General features: G+C 51.3%; 2 protein-coding genes across 2 annotated transcripts in view; both read right to left on the bottom strand.

The window, feature by feature from the left end:
* Window positions 1–16,779, bottom strand: part of LOC137457103 (zinc finger protein 721-like) — a 316,030-nt gene that overhangs the window by 162,436 nt on the left and 136,815 nt on the right.
* Window positions 5,632–6,147, bottom strand: LOC137457098 (olfactory receptor 14J1-like; the record flags this gene model as incomplete). Its single annotated transcript, XM_068168904.1, has 1 exon — window positions 5,632–6,147. A coding segment is annotated over exon 1 (516 nt), but the record flags the coding sequence as incomplete, so codon positions are not given.

Here is a 16,779-nt window from a genome sequence, read left to right as displayed (position 1 = left end):
TTCTGAGTGTCAGCCTCGAGGACAGTCAGTTTGAAACAATTCTTAGATCTTGTCCACAATGTTGGGTAAGGCTTAAGGCCAACCACCCAAACCAAGCCTCTCCCCAACACACCAGACACAAGAAGACTCTGTGTAGTCCCTGGCAAATAGATCCTGTTGGCCCTTTGAAGACCTCTCCTGGGAAAAGTTATGTCTTGGTAGGAGCAGAAGTGGTTTCAGGATGAACCATGGCCACAGCTCCCAGTACTGCCACAGGAGCTCAAAGGAATGAAGCTCTGGAGAAATGGTTCAGCATTCCACCTGTGCCTGAGTGTGTCCAAAGTGCCAATGGATCACACTTCACAGTGAGTACAGTGCAAGACTGGGTGCAAGGAGAATGAATTAAAGGAGTGTTCCCTACCCCATATTATCCTCAGGCTAATGGTGTAGCTGAACAGACCAATGGTCTTAGTAAAAGACTCAGCCCAAGGCACAGCTGGGACACACAGTTGGCAGAAGCAGTTTTTACTGTCAGCAGCTGATAAGGAATATATGGAAGCCCCAAAATTCAAACATTTAGTCCCATGGAACTAGTGATGGCTACTGCCCATGGACCTGATGGACAGAGGAGTGAATCCCTACCACAGCTACAGATAGCCCAACTTGTACTAATGAAGCTACTGTCCATTGGCATTGTGCCCATGATATTGGCAAAACCCAGAGGCTTCAATGCCTGGAAAGCCTTGGATGGGATTGGGATTGGGCAGGGACAGCAGTGGGGAGGCTGGGGAGGGTGAGGAGCAAAGCTGTCCATTCAGTGTCAGACCTGAAGGACAGATTTCCCTGCAAGTGCAGATATCCTGGTGAGATAGCCTGGGTCAGTGTCACTTGGTGAATTATCATCTCTGCTCTGAACTGAAAGCTAACAGAATATTCTACCTTTGATAGGAAATAAATAATAAAGGAGCTTTGTGAGGAGCACTTTGAAATCCTGAAGAAAACTACAGAGACACAAATAGCTCTTAGGACACATGGGGATCATTGCCTGAGCCTCACACACTGAGAGGAGACTGAAGGAATCTGCTCAAGAAGTCAGAAGAAAAACAAAGAGTGCCTTGAAGTATTAATTGGCCTCACTGAGGGCCATTAGCAACAAAGCCTCCTAGGGGTGGTTAGAGAAGCTCCATGGAGGCCATGATTGAAGGCAGACAAAGGCAAAGTGCAGTTGAACAAACCCTGGCCTTGGTTTAGGAAAGAGAAAGGCCAAGCTCTGACCCTCAGGCCTTGGAAAGGCAGATCCTGAGAGAGCCTCCAACTTAAACTTCATCTCATCAGCCATGGTGGCAGAAGCTGCTGCCAGAAGGAACAGGATCAAGACCTTGTCCCTCTTGAGCCTTTCAGCCCTGCCAGAGCCCTTGGCCATCCCTCCTGCAGGCCGTGCTTCACTGTCCCATGCCTGCAGCTCTTTCCCTTCAGGCTGTTGACATCCATCTGGCTTCCCCAGCCAGCTCTCTCCCTGACATTTGCACACCTTCACTCAGGCCTCTCCACTCTTGCTGCCTGTTCCTTGACACACAAAGGCAGACATGGGCTGTCCAGACTCCTTCTGGGTCATCTCTTGCACCACAGCTCTACACTTTGAGTGACATTTCTTTCTCCTGGCCTCCAGTCTGAGCCTTTAAGTTGTACTTTGTGAGTGCAGGGGAGGACAACCTCTGTGTCTGGGTGGCCACACTCCTCCTACCACAACCCAGCTGCTCTTGGCCATCTTCACTCTGCTCAGGCTCTGCTCCAGCCCAGGCCATTGGGAATGGTCCCTGCCAGAGGCCCTTCTTCCCAAGGCATTGGAACGCATCTGCTCCTGATGTCCATCAGCTGCTCAGCCACAGTTCACCTCCTGCACCTCTTCCAAAGCCATGAGGCTGCTCTGGGAGCTCCTAGCCCCTGCCCTGTGCTACGGGCCAAGCAGAGTCACTCAAGGGTAGGAGGGGATATAAAAGTGGGGTCAGAGCACAGGAAGGAGGTTTGGGGCTGAAGTGTCCAGGGGGGGCTGAGGACTCAGATATTCCTTTGAGGACTGGGGCTCAGGCCAGGGCTGAGGAGAGGATATCATGTTCTGATGAGCCCAGTCTGAACTGGGAGAGCTTAAATCACAGAGTCACAGAATATGGGGGGTTGGAAGGGACCTCCAGAGATCATTCAGTCCAACCCCACTGCCAGAACAGGATGACCCAGGGCATGTCACACAGGAACACATCCAGGCAGGTTTCACAACCTACAGAGAAGGAGACTCCACAACCCCTCTAGCAGCCTGCTCCAGGGCTCCAGCACCCTCACAGCACAGAATAGTCTCCTCATGCTGAGGTGGAACATGCTGTGTTCCATCTTGCACCAATTGTTCCTTGTCCTGTCACTGGGCACCACTGCCAAGTGATTTGCACCCTCCTCTGACACCCCCCTCTGATGTTGATAGCCATTGATCAGATCCCCTCTCAGGCTTCTCCTCTCCAGACTAAACAGCCCCAGGGCTCTCAGTCTTTCACAGAATCACAGAAACATTCAGGTTGGAAAAGACCCTCAGGATCCCCAAGTCTAACCAATAACCCTACTTAGGGTCACCCCTAAGCCATATCCCCAAGCACCACATCCAAACCACCTTGAAACACCTCCAGGCTTGGTGACACAACCTAGTCCCTAGGCAGCACATTCCACTCCCTGACCACTCTGGATGGGAAAAGTTTTTCTTACTGCTCAGTCTGAACCAACCCAGTCCTAGCTTAAGGTCATTCCCTCTGTTCTGTCACTAATGACCTGTGAGAAGAGACCAGCAGCAGCCTCTCCACAAACCACAAACTCCTTTCAGAAAGTTGTAGAGAGCCATGAGGTCTCCCCTCAGCCTCCTCTTCTCCAAACTAACCATCCCCAGCTCCTTCAGTTGCTCTTCATCAGATTTATTCTCCAGGCCCTTCCCCAGCTCCTTGCCTTCCTCTGCCCTGGCTCCAGCACCTCCACATCTCTCTTGGATGGAGGTGCTCAAAACTGGACACAACACTCAAGGTGTGGCCTCCCCAGAGCTGAGTTCTAGGGGACAGTCACCTCCCTGCTCTTGCTGGACACAGCATTGCTGATCCCAGCCAGGATGCCTTTGGCTTTCTTGGCCACCTGGGCACACTGCTGGCTCCTATTCTGCTTCTTGTCCATCAGAACCCCCAGGTCCCTTTCTGCCAGACAGCAGCTCTGCAGCCACACTGCCCCTGGAGCATTGCTTGGGGTTGTTGTACCCCAAGTGCAGGACCTGGCACTTGGCCTTCTTGAAGCTCCTCCTGGTAATGTTGGCCATAGATCCAATCTGTCCAAGTCGCTCTGCAGAGCCTCCCTACCCTCATGCAGATCAACTCTGCCACCTAACTTGGTGTCATCTGCTGACTCACTGCTGACACACTCTGTGTCTTCATCAAAGTCATCAATAAAGATGTTAAACAGAAGTGGTCCCAGCACTGAGCCCTGAAGAACACCACTTGTGACTGTCTGCCATCAGCTGGATTGAACTCCACTGAGGACCACTCTTTGGGCCCTTTCACCCAGCCAGCACCCCCAAGAATAAAGTAGAAGGATCCTCTCTCTCCAATTTCTGGGATGGGATCAGGGCACAAGTTTGTAATTGGAACAAGGCCCAGTCTGTACTGGGAGAGCTCAGAGAGGTTCAGTTTGTACATGGAGGGGGCCCCAGTCTGAAATGGGAGGGCATCAGGGGATCAGTTTGCAGGGATGGGTCCTGGTCTGTGCTGGGATGGAATCAGGGTTTCAGGAGATGCACTTTGTACTAGGATGAGACTCAGACTGTGCTGGGAGATGGCAATGGGATCCAATTTGTACCAGGATCAGGCCACAGCTGCCCTGGGATCAGGATATCCACTTTGTGCTGTGCTGGGTGCATCTGGGAATGGGATGGGGTCCAAGGGATGCACTTTGTAGTGGCACAGGAACCTGTATGGGAGATGGCAAAGTGATGCAGTTTGTCCTGGGATAAAAGCACATCTGAGCTGGGAGGGATTCAGGAGATGTAGTTTGTACTGAGATGTGACCAGGTCTGTACTGGGAGGGGTGAAAAGGATCCCAAATTGTGCTGTTCAGGCCCCATAATGTCCTAGAATGTGGTCAGGGAATGCAGCTTGTACTGGAACAAGGTCCAGGCTGTACTGGGAGAGCATAAGGAGATACATATTGGCACAAGGCTTAATGTGTACTCGGAGGGATTAAAGGGATCCTGTTTGGACTGGGAAAAGGTCCAGACTGTACGGGGAGGGCATGAGAGTATGCAGTTTGTACCAGGATGGATGCATTCAGTGTTGGGAAGGGAGCCAGGGGGTAAGATTCTGTGCTGGGATGGGAACCAGGCTGCAGTGCTAGAGGACAGTATGATCCAGTTTGTAATGGGATGAGGCCACATCTGTATAGGGAGGAGAAAAAGGAACCATGTTTGGACTGAGTCTACACTGGAAGGGGGTCAGGGTATCCAGTTTGGACTCTGAATAGGTGCAGTCTATAATAGCAAGGTGTGATGGGTTGAGGCAGACCCCATCCCCACCACGGGCAGGAATAACGACTCAGACAAACGGATTGCAAAAGTGATGGAAAGTTTAAATAGAAAGCAGCGAATGTTTACAGAAAACCAGAAGAGCAGTGACAAAAGAAATCCCAAAGCAGACCCAGAAATATCCCATCCCCACCTGAGGGTACACCCAAGACCCCCAGGGCTCCTTCTTCCCTCCCCCACTGCTAGGCTAGTCTCAGCTGGCCAGATCTGAGCCTGCCCATCCCCCTGTGGAGACATCTCCCCCAGTTACTGGGTGGCGGAGAGGGAAGAAAGAGAAAGTGCCAGACCCAACGCTGGTTCTTATAGTGCTTCAGAGAATTATGGTATGAAATACCCCTCTGGGGTGGACTTCTGGACACAGGAAGCACACCCCTAGCAGAGGGCACCCATCCCAAACTACTACACAAGGGGTTAGGTTATGAAGGCATGAGGAGACCTCCTGTTCTGATGGCAGTGCTGCTCTGGAGCACAGCTCTGTACCAGCAGTGCCCCTGGCCTGTCCCTAACTGCAGTCCCAGCACTGCCACACTGCAGAACAGTGCCCAAGATGCCAGAGCACTCAGGCCTTGCCCCAGCACACAGGCTCAGCAGGAGAGGGTGGAAGGGAAGAAAGAGCAGCTGAGGACAGCCCAAGCTCTGGGGCTTCCTGGCACTGCTGCTGTGCTGGACTCTGCCCCTCCACCTCTGCACACAGGCACTGCCCTGCAGCTCCACAGAAACCTTGGAGGAAGGAACTCAGAGAAATAACTCCCTGCAGGGTCCTTTATTACTGAACACACAGGGGGCACAGCTCCTCATGACTGCAGCCTCTGGGTCACACCAGACAGGACAACACTGAACCAGAAATGGTCAGAAGAAAGACATTTGTGTGGGAACAACATCCTCATAATGGGAATAGCCCCAGTAGTAGCCAGAAGTTGAGCAGCCAGGCTGGGCCTGCACTGAGTGGCATCAGAACTGCTCTGCAGGAGAAGACAAAGAGTTTATTGCTTCTGAAAGCATCCAGAGGTCAGTTTGCTCAGGGCAGCCTTGAGCTCCTGGTTCCTCAGGCTGTAGATGAGAGGGTTCACTGCTGGAGGCACCACTGAGTACAGAACTGACAACACCAGATCCAGGGATGGGGAGGAGATGGAGGAAGGCTTCAGGTTGGCAAAAAAGCCAGTGCTGATAAACAGGGAGACCACAGCCAGGTGAGGGAGGCAGGTGGCAAAGGCTTTGTGGCGTCCCTGCTGAGAGGGGATCCTCAGCACTGCCCTGAAGATCTGCACATAGGACAACACAATGAACACAAAACAGACAAATGATAAACAGGCACTGAGCACTAGAAGCCAAAGTTCCCTGAGGTAGGATGTGGAGCAGGAGAGCTTGAGGATCTGGGGGATTTCACAGAAGAACTGGTCCACAGCATTGCCCTGGCAGAGGGGCAGGGAAAATGTATTGGCTGTGTGCAGCAGAGCATTGAGAGAGCCACAGCCCCAGGCAGCTGCTGCCATGTGGAGACAAACTCTGCTGCCCAGGAGGGTCTCATAGTGCAGGGGTCTGCAGATGGCAATGTAGCGATCGTAGGACATGGTGGTGAGGAGAAAATACTCTGCACCAAGCATAAAGGGGATAAAAAAGACCTGAGCAACACATCCTGCATAGGAGATGTCCCTGGTGTCCCTCAGGGAATTGGCCATGGATTTGGGCACAGTAGTGGAGATGGCACCCAGGTCAAGGAGGGCAAGGTTGAGGAGGAAGAAGTACATGGGGGTGTGGAGGTGGTGGTCCCAGGCTATGGTGGTGATGATGAGGCCATTGCCCAGCAGGGCAGCCAGGTAGATGGCCAGGAAGAGGCAGAAGTGCAGGAGCTGCAGCTGCCTTGTGCCTGAGAATGGCAGGAGGAGGAAGTGGGTGATGGAGCTGCTGTTGGCCATCTGCTGCCTCTGACCATGGAGACCTGTGCAAGGAGGGAAAGGCAGTGACAAGTTAGGGCACACTTCTCTGAGAACAAAGATTGCAGTGCTCATAGAACACCTCCCCCCTCAGCTGCATGAGGAATGGATCAGCTCAGTCCCATCCCTGCCAACCTATGGCAGAGTTCAACACAGCTTTAAACACAGCAGGGACCCAGAATTGCCATGAAGATTCCTCTGGTGTCAGAACAGAAAGTGACTAACAGCCCAATCCCAGAGAACAAGAATCCCATGGAGAGGTGGAGAAACAGGGAGCAGGCCTGCAGTGCTGCAGAGACAGTGAAGGGAAGAGAGAAAGGCAGAGGGGCTGGGGGTGAAGCCTTCTTCTTACCCAAGTCTGATCACTGCTGCTCACAGGATGGAACTGAAGGGCTTTGGTCCTCTTTCTGTTTGCACACTCCAGGAGCCTTCAGCTGAGTGTCAGCTGCCAAGATGGAGATGCCTCCAGGAGCTACAGCTGCAGTGTCCTGCACCCACAGCCTCACTGTGCCAGTGACTGCAGTGGCTTCTCCTCCAGTGATCTCTCAGTCATACTCCCAGTCCTGGACACCTTGAAGCTCTTTTTGCCTTCCTCATCTCCCTGAGATCCTCTGGCAGTGTCCTCAGCCCTGGTGTGCTGTGCAGAGGACCTGCTCCTGGCCAGAGTTGTCTCTTGCAGTGCTGCCTGCTTGCCAGCAGCACCTTCCAGCCCAGGAGCCTGGCCCAATAGTATCACAGTATCACAGTATCACTTAGGTTGGAAAGGACCTCGAGGATCATCGAGTCCAACCTGACACCACAGCCCCCATGACTAGACCATGGCACCAAGTGCCACATCCAATCTCCCCTTGAACGCCTCCAGGGTCGATGACTCAACCACCTCCCCGGGCAACCCATTCCAATGGCGAATGACTCGCTCGGTGAAGAACTTCCTCCTCACCTCGAGTCTGAACCTCCCCTGGCGCAGCTTGAGACTGTGTCCCCTTGTTCTGGTGCTGGTTGCCTGGGAGAAGAGGCCAACTCCCTCCTGGCTACAACCACCCTTCAGGTAGTTGTAGAGGGCAATAAGGTCACCCCTGAGCCTCCTCTTCTCCAGGCTAAACAATCCCAGCTCCCTCAGCCTCTCCTCATAGGGCTTGTGTTCAAGGCCTCTCACCAGCCTTGTTGCCCTTCTCTGGACACGCTCAAGTGTCTCAATGTCCTTCTTAAACTGAGGAGCCCAGAACTGGACACAGTACTCAAGGTGCGGCCTAACCAGAGCAGAGTACAGGGGCACTATGACCTCCCTGCTCCTGCTGGCCACACTATTCCTAATGCAGGCCAGAATGCTATTGGCCCTCCTGGCCACCTGAGCACACTGCTGGCTCATATTCAGGTGGCTGTCGATCAGCACACCCAGGTCCCTCTCTGTCTGGGAGCTCTCCAGCCACTGCGACCCCAGCCTATAGCTCTGCATGGGATTGCCGTAGCCAAAGTGCAGCACTCGGCACTTGGACTTGTTGAATGCCATCCCATTGGACTCTGCCCATCTGTCCAGTCAGTCGAGGTCCCTCTGCAGAGCCTTTCCACCCTCTAACTGACTAACATCTGCTCCTAACTTTGTGTCATCTGCAAACTTGCTGATGACTGACTCTACCCCTTCATCCAGATCATTGATGAAGATGTTGAAGAGGACAGGGCCCAGCACTGATCCCTGGGGGACACCACTGGTGCCTGGCCTCCAGCTGGATGTGGCACCGCTCACTACCACTCTCTGGGCCCGGCCCTCCAGCCAGTTCCTAACCCAGCACAGAGTGTAATGGTCCAAGCCACGGGCTGACAGCTTAGTCAGCAGTTTGCTGTGGGGGACGGTGTCAAAGGCCTTGCTGAAGTCTAGGTAGACCACATCCACAGGCCTCCCCACATCCACCAGGCGGGTCACCTGATCATAGAAAGAGATCAGGTTGGAGAGGCAGGACCTGCCCTTCCTGAATCCATGTTGGCTGGACCTGAGCCCTTGGCCATCCTTCAGGTGTGCAGTTATTGCCGCTAGGATAATCTGCTCCATCACTTTCCCTGGCACTGAGGTCAGGCTGACTGGCCTGGAGTTTCCAGGTTCCTCCATCCGACCCTTCTTGTGGATGGGGACCACGTTGGCCAGTTTCCAGTCATCTGGGACCTCACCGGTGAGCCAGGACTGGAGGAAAATGATGGAGAGTGGCCTAGCTAGCACATCTGCCAGCTCTCTCAGCACCCTAGGATGGATCCCATCCGGGCCCATGGACTTGTGAATATCCAAGTGGCTCAGCAGGTCCCGAACTAACTCCTCATGGATTTCCAGGGCACTACTCTGCTCCCCGACCCCATCACCCAGCTCCGGAGGCCACTCATCCTGAACTCCTGCCTTGCTGTTAAAAATTGAGGCAAAGAAGGTGTTCAGGACCTCAGCTTTATCCTCATCCTCAGTCACTGTGTTCCCCTCCAGGTCCACTAGGGAGTTCAGGTTCTTTCTGCCCCTCTTCTTATTGTTAATATATGTATAAAAATGCTTTTTATTGTCTTTGACTGAGGTGTTCAGCTTCAGTTCCAGCTGGGCCTTTGCCTCCCTAATTTTATTCCTACATAATCTAACAGCTTCCTTGAACATACCTCGAGAAGCCTTCCCCTCCTTCCAAAGGTGATACAGCCTCTTCTTCCCCCTTAAATCCTCCAGGAGCTGCTTGCTCATCCAGGCCGGTCGCCTTCTCCGCCATCTCGTCTTTCGGCACATGGGAACTGCCAATTCCTGTGCCTTCAAGAGCTCCTGTTTGAAGTAGGTCCAACCCTCCTGAACCCCTTGGTTCATGAGGGCTGGTACCCAGGGGACTTTGCAGACAAGTTTTTTAAATAGGCTGAAGTTCGCCCTTCGGAAGTCCAAGGTGAAGGTTCTGTTGGTGCTCCTCCCTATCTCCCTGCATATTGAAAACTTCACTATCTCGTGGTCACTGCACCCTAGGCAGCCTCCCACGATCACATCTCCCACCAGCCCTTCTCTATTGCAGAACAGCAGGTCAAGCAGAGCCTGTCCCCTGGTAGCCTCGCTTAACAGCTGTGTCAGGAAGCTGTCCTCCATGCACTCCAGGAATCTTCTGGACAACCTCCTCTCTGCTGAATTAAATTTCCAGCAGATATCTGAATTCCCCACAAGGACAAGATCTGATGATCTTGAGACAGCCTCCAGTTGCTTGTAGAATAATTCATCAGCCTCCTCATCCTGGTTGGGTGGTCTGTAACAGACTCCAACCAGGATGTCAGATTTGTTAGGCTGCCCTCTGATTTTAACCCACAGGCTCTCAATCCCCTCATTTTCTGCCTCCAGTTCTGTGGTAGAGAGTGACTCCCTAATATACAGAGCCACCCCTCCTGCTCTCTCGCCTGTCTCTCCTAAAGAGCCTGTAAACCCCCTGTGCAGCACTCCAATCGTGCATGTTATCCCACCATGTTTCTGAGATGGTGACTACCTCATAGTCACACTGGTAGACCAGGACTTCCAGCTCCTCTTGCTTATTACCCAGGCTGTGTGCATGGTTGTGACCATTTGAAGCTGTGCCTTTAAAAAAGGCACAGTGCTGGGACACTCTGGCTGAATGTTTTGGAATAATAATGAAAACAATCAGATATTCCAAACGAATTTCACTGGTAGATTGGTAGAATGCAACTTTAAGTTTGAGTGCAGTTGGATTTTTTCTCAGTTTCTCTCTGTCCTGCTTTCCCAGCCTGTCTGCTTCTGAGCAGCCAGTTTGACCTTGGATACCAGATAAGCACTAATCCTGCATGTGCTTTCTTGAGGCCTAACAAAATGTCATGCTTATTAACTACCTTTTCTTTCTCTCTAGCCCCTTTTGGGAAAAAAGGGAGGTAGGGGGAGAGAGGGGGGTACAGAGGGGGAACTCTCCTCTGTCCAGAGGAGAGAGTTTTGTTCCTGTATTTTTCTTTGCTGTGTATTTCTGTATATATATTGTAAATACTGGATATTGTGTGTATATATAACCTGCATTTCATTTTTGCTTGTAAATGTAGCATATCCTTTTGCTTTTTTTCCTCTTTGTGGGGGAGGGAGAGCTAGGCCTTCTCTCAACCCTCAACAGGGAGGAACCAGACAGTTCACCTTCTCTGTGTGCATGTAAATCACAAAGGGGCCTCTGCTAAGTCCCTTCCCTTGAACCTTGCTGTAAATCAGTAGGGGTCTGTCTGAAGATAGCAGACACTGAACACAGCCTGAACTGCAGAACTTTTAGGCCAGAGCACAGGCTTAACAGACTACTGAATATTAACTTCTGCACCCAGAGAAGTGGAGAACCTAATTTAAAGAAATATAGGATGTATGAAGCAGAGAGGGTTTGTGTGAAGGGGGACATGGAGCAGGGGTTTTGGGAAAGACTAAATGCTGAGTACCTGAGCCAGTGGGGAAAGGGAGAGGGAAATCTGCACCCAGAAATGGAGGATGAAAGGGGAGCTGTGCCTTCAGCAATGAGAGAGACCCCACAGGGAATGGACTCTCCCTTTATTCAAATAAAGTTTTACACGACTCCTCTGTCTCTGTTATGAACTTCTAGATGAGAAGAAGTTTTCCTGGCATGCTGCACACCCAGGGAGCACAGCTGCTCCTGTCTGCAGTCTCTGGGTCTCAGCAGACAGGGCAACACTGAATCAGAAATGGTCTGAAGAAAGACTGTGGTGGGGAAACAACATTCCCACAAAGGGAACAGCACCAGCAGCAGCCAAAAAGAGAGAAACCAGACTGTGAGTGACATCAGAACTGCTCTGCAGGAGAAGACAAAGAGTTTATTGCTCCAGAGAGCATCCAGGGACCAGTTGGCTCAGGGCAGCCCTGAACTCCTGGTTCCTCAGGCTGTAGATGAGAGGGTTCACTGCTGGAGGCACCACTGAGTACAGAACTGACACCACCAGGTCCAGGAATGGGGAGGAGATGGATGAGGGCTTCAGGTGGGCAAGAATTACAGTGCTGACAAACAAGGAGACCACAGCCAGGTGAGGGAGGCAGGTGGCAAAGGCTTTGTGACGTCCCTGGTAAGAGGGGATCCTCAGCACTGCCCTGAAAATATGCACATAGGACACCACAATCAACACAAAACAGACAAAGAATAAACAGACACTGACCAAAATAAGCCAGAGTTCCCTGAGGTAGGATGTGGAACAGGAGAGCTTGAGGATCTGGGGCATTTCACAGAAGAACTGGTGCAGAGCATTTCCCTGGCAGAGGGGCAGGGAAAATGTATTGGCTGTGTGCAGCAGAGCATGGAAGAACCCACAGGCCCAGCAGCTGCTGCCATGTGGAGACAAACTCTGCTGCCCAAGAGGGTCTCATAGTGGAGGGGTCTGCAGATGGCAACGTAGCGATCGTAGGACATGGTGGTGAGGAGAAAATACTCTGTAGCAATTAGGAATACATAAAAGAAGACCTGGAGAACACATCCTACATAGGAGATGACCCTGGTGTCTCTCAGGGAATTGTCCATGGATTTGGGAACTGTGGTGGAGATGGCACCCAGGTCAAGGAGGGCAAGGTTGAGGAGGAAGAAGTACATGGGGGTGTGGAGGTGGTGGTCCCAGGCTATGGTGGTGATGATGAGGCCATTGCCCAGCAGGGCAGCCAGGTAGATGGCCAGGAAGAGGCAGAAGTGCAGGAGCTGCAGCTGCCTTGTGCCTGAGAATGGCAGGAGGAGGAAGTGAGTGATGGAGCTGCTGTTGGCCGTCTGCTGCCTCTGGCCATGGAGACCTGTGCAAGGAGGGAAAGGCAGTGACAAGTTAGGGCACACTTCTCTCAGCCTCATTGTAACCCCTGTCCCTGAGATGCAGGAGGAATGGATCAGCTCAGTCCCATCACTACCAACCCATGGCAGAGTTCATCACAGCTTCAAATGCAGCAGGGACCCAGAATTGCCATGAAGATTCCTCTGGTGTCAGAACAGAAAGTGACCAACAGCCCAATCCCAGGGAACAAGAGTCCTATTGTGGTGGGTTGAAATTTCCCCCATCATTAACTTTGCCATTGCAGCTCAGTCAGAAGCAAATGAAGCAGTATTGACAAGCAAGAGCTACACTCTACAATGGAATGCAATTAACAGGTACAAAACATACAGCAGTGACAATATTAGACAGGTACCAAATGACATGAAATCCACCTGGTCAGAGACCAGGGAAGCTCTTCCACTGCCCCTAACTCCTATCCCCCTGTTCCAAGAGAGAACGGAGGAGTGGAGAGAGAAAAAAAGCAGTGGGTTAGACTTAGCCAAGGCCAACCAAATCAGGGAATCTCTCCAGAGCAAAGCACAACATCTGAGATCAGAAGAGAAGAGAGAGAATTGTTATGGTACAGCTCCTCTGATTCCAGATATTTATCCAATGAATTTGTTTCGAATAATCTTTTCTTTTCCTTTTCACACCCAAGAGTGATCTATTTATTTTGTTTCTACTTTTCAGCTCAAAATCTGTAACTAAATTATAAAGGCATTGCCTAAAACCACCACACCCATGGAGAGGTGGAGAAAGAAGGAGCAGACCTGCAGTGCTGCAGAGACAGTGAAGGGAAGAGAGAAAGGCAGAGGAGCTGGGAGTGAAGCCTTCTCCTTCCCCAGCTCTGCTCACTGCTGCTCACAGGATGGAACTGAAGGGCTTTGCTCCTCCTTCTGTGTGCACACTCCAGGAGTATGAGCTGCTGAGATGAAAACGCCTCCCGGAGCTACAGCTGCAGTGTCCTGCACCCACAGCCTCACTGTGTCAGTGACTGCAGTGACTTCTCCTCCAGCAAGCTCTCAGTCACCCTCCCAGTCCTGGACACCTTGAAGCTCTCTCTGCCTTCCTCATCTCCCTGATATCCTCTGGCAGTGTCCTCAGCCCTGTTGTGCTGTGCAGAGGAGCAGCTCTGGGCCAGAGCTGTCTCCTGCAGCACTGCCTGCTTGCCAGCAACAGCTTCCAGCCCAGGAGCCCGGCATGGCTCAGCACAAAAGGACCACACCAGGTATTTTAAAGGAGCCCTCTGGTGGCTTTGGTGTCAATTCCATGAACCTCAGAGACTGAGAAGCTGATGAAACCTCTCCAGAAGTCAAACTCAGATTCAAACTCTGAAGTTTCTTCTACTCTTAATGGGTCCCAATGAAGCATACTGGGAAAGGGTCCCCAGGGTCTGGTTAGAGCAGAAGGAGACAGTGGATGCAAGGGAAGCTTCACTGGAGGAACTGAAGTACCTCCAGGCTGTGGTGAGAGCAGAGAACTGAGGCAGTGCTGACAGGTCAGGACAAGCAGCTAAAGGTGGCTCTGCTGCTAAGGAAACCTGGAGGGGTTTCATTGATCCAAAGGGCCAAGCACTGACCCCCAGCCCCTGGCAAGGCAAATCCTATCCCTCACCTGTGGCTCAGGGCTCTGATTCACCCTGTGAAATCATTTTTATCAGATGCTTTGTACAGCAAAAACCTCTCCAATTAGCTGCAGAAACTTTGGCAATAATTAGAGGTTCAGCAGTATTTAATGAGCCCCATGGAGTATTTGGGACTGATGACATCATCCTTAGGTACTGCCAGGAGACTCTGCCAAGGTACTGCCAAGAAGCCTCTCAAGAAGTTCAAGTCAGAAGGAAACTCCAAAGTACCTTGAAGCACTGATTGGCCTCACTGAGGCTTGTTACTGACAAAGGCTCCCCAGGGACTCGTTAGAGCAGCTTGTTAGAGGCCAGGATTGCAGGGAGACAAAGGCAAAGTACAGGGCAGAAAAGTATGCCTTTGTTCTATGAAGCATAAAGTCAAACCCTGACCACTGCCCTTGGACTAGAAGAACCTCAAAGCCTCAAAGCCAAGTTTCTCCTCACAGGCCTTGGTGGCAGAGCCAAGGGGACAAAGACCTTGGTCCTGTTTGGCCTCTCAGGCTTGCCAGAGCCCTTGGCCATCCCTACTGCAGCCTCTCCTATACTGTCCCATGCCTGCAGCTCTTTCTCTTCAGGCTGCTGACACCAATCTTGCTTCCCCACTCAGCTCTTCACCTGCCATTTCCATCCCTTCCCTGAGCTGTGTCAGCTCTCCCTGCTATTTCCCAACACCTCTGGATGGCCTCATGCATAGCAGCTCTGCCCTTTCAGGGACATTTCTTTGGCCTCACCTCCACTCTGAACCTTTCAAACTGCACTTTGTGGAGGTTTTGGTCTCGTAACACACCCAAGGAGAGCTCCATCCTCTCTGAAACCACCCTTCAGCCATGTGCACACTGCTATGGCAGTGCTCTGAACCCCATTCAGCAGGCTGAAGCAGCCCAGGTCCCTCAGCCTCTCTGTCTGAAAGCATGCACAGACTCCTTGTTGGTGGAGCAGGAATTGTTTATTGGCACAGAACAAGCAGTTTATACAGGAAAAATCCAGCAGGCTAAGCAACTCCCTGACATTCTTCCACCACTGCTGCTCACTGAATTTCCTCCTTTGATATGCAGCTGTCCATTGTTATCTTCATCCCATATCAGGTTGAGTTTCTCCAGCATGGGGGCAAGTGTCCTCCTGTCTCGCACTCCAGGTTGTTTACCACGGTCAGCTCTTCTTTATCACCAGGCCATCCTTCCAGTTTCAGCAGCCTGTTGCTCTTTCTTGCCCTGAAACCTTCCACAGATACTTTCTGCTTTCCCACAACTCCCCATTTTTATATGGTTTAAACCAGCAGCCATCACTTGTGTCCTGACCATCCTCCTGTTCCTGGAGGCTATGATTACAAACACCATTAACACTACAATTACAATGCCAATCACTACAAGGATTCCACCTCTAACCCACACTCGTAGATTCAGACCTGAGAACCAATTGTTTGGATTCAGCCAGCTCAGCTCTTTGTTCAGTGCTTGCCATGTTGAATCAATCCTCACCTGTTGTGTATTTGCTAATTGCAGTTCCAGCTGATGCTTCAATGTTTGGACATTATATTTCAAGGAGCTATGAAAGGCCCCTTGTAAATGTGACCTGAGTGAGTTCCAATCATGCTGAGAGTCACTCCAAGACAAGGATGTTACACACGTCCTGCTTATGATATTCCCAATCACACTTCAGTATCATATGGGTCTGCAAGGCAGCTTATTGGTCTCCTAACCCAACAACACTGGCCTCAAGAGCCTCTAACCTTGCCATTATTTCCTCATCTATAGCTTCCTGCAGCTGCAAATCATTTGTCACATTGGTCAATAAAGTTCTCACTGTGTCCACAGTTTGTATGCCCTTTGTCAGAGCTGTAACTGCAGCAGCTGGGGATGCTAATATTATCACAGCTGATATTATGGCAAACATTAACCATCCCACAAATCTTTTTGTCCTTTTTCTAGCATCCTTTAGTCCCTGGTCTAATAGCCTGAGAACATGATCCAATCCATTCTCACTCTCCCACCCTCTTGTCATATTCACTGGGATCCATACCTCTGCCCTTCTTCAGGAGGGAATGATCATGCTCTGCTGATCAATGTCCTTATTGTAATGGGTTGGGGCAGACTCCCACCCCACCACAGGCAGAAATAACGACTCAGACAAACAGATTGCAAAAGTGATGGAAAGTTTAAATAGAAAAATAATAAAAACAGCAATGAAGGTTGTACAGAGAACCACAAGCACTGTGACAAAAGAGAGAGATCCCAGAACATACCCAAGAACATCCCATCTCCACCTGGGGGTACACCCAAACCCCCCAGGGCTCTTTCCTCCCCCCCAAACCCAGCCTTGGGCCTCGTCAGGCCCAAGGGAGGCAGCTCACGCCATTTTACCTAGGCAGCAGCAGGGGACAAAAGAGGAAGTGAAGACCCCGTGTGGATGTTTTATAGGGGAGCAGGGCATTATGGGAATGCAAGACCTGGTTTCCTGTGACCACCCCCCTGGGCTGGGCCCACCCCTTGGGACCTCCCAGGTGTGGTCTGTGCAGTGGCATCCGGGCCAGCACCCAGCCTAAACCACCACACTTAGCAATAATACAACTCTTAAAAGTAATATTGCTGCAACTAAGATGATAAATGCTTGATTTGTTATAGATTATACAATCAACAGCTATTCCTAACACCTATGGGTGGGTAGTACACACAGAGCAAAGGAACTACGAAGTACAGGTTCTACTAAGATGCCTTTACACCTACGAGGTGGTGGAGTCACCATCCCTGGAGGTGTTTAGGGGAAGACTTGATGGAGTGCTTGGTGCCATGGTTTAGTTGATTAGATGGTGTTGGATGATAGATTGGACTCCATGATCTTGAAGGTCTCTTCCAACCTGGTCTATTCTATTC

Source organism: Melanerpes formicivorus, unplaced genomic scaffold (assembly GCF_026170545.1).
Source record: "Melanerpes formicivorus ecotype bairdi unplaced genomic scaffold, bMelFor1.0.p_v2 SCAF_159, whole genome shotgun sequence".
NCBI lineage: Eukaryota > Metazoa > Chordata > Aves > Piciformes > Picidae > Melanerpes > Melanerpes formicivorus.
Note: the sequence above shows the minus strand (reverse complement) of the source record. Positions and strands in the feature narration are given on the sequence as shown.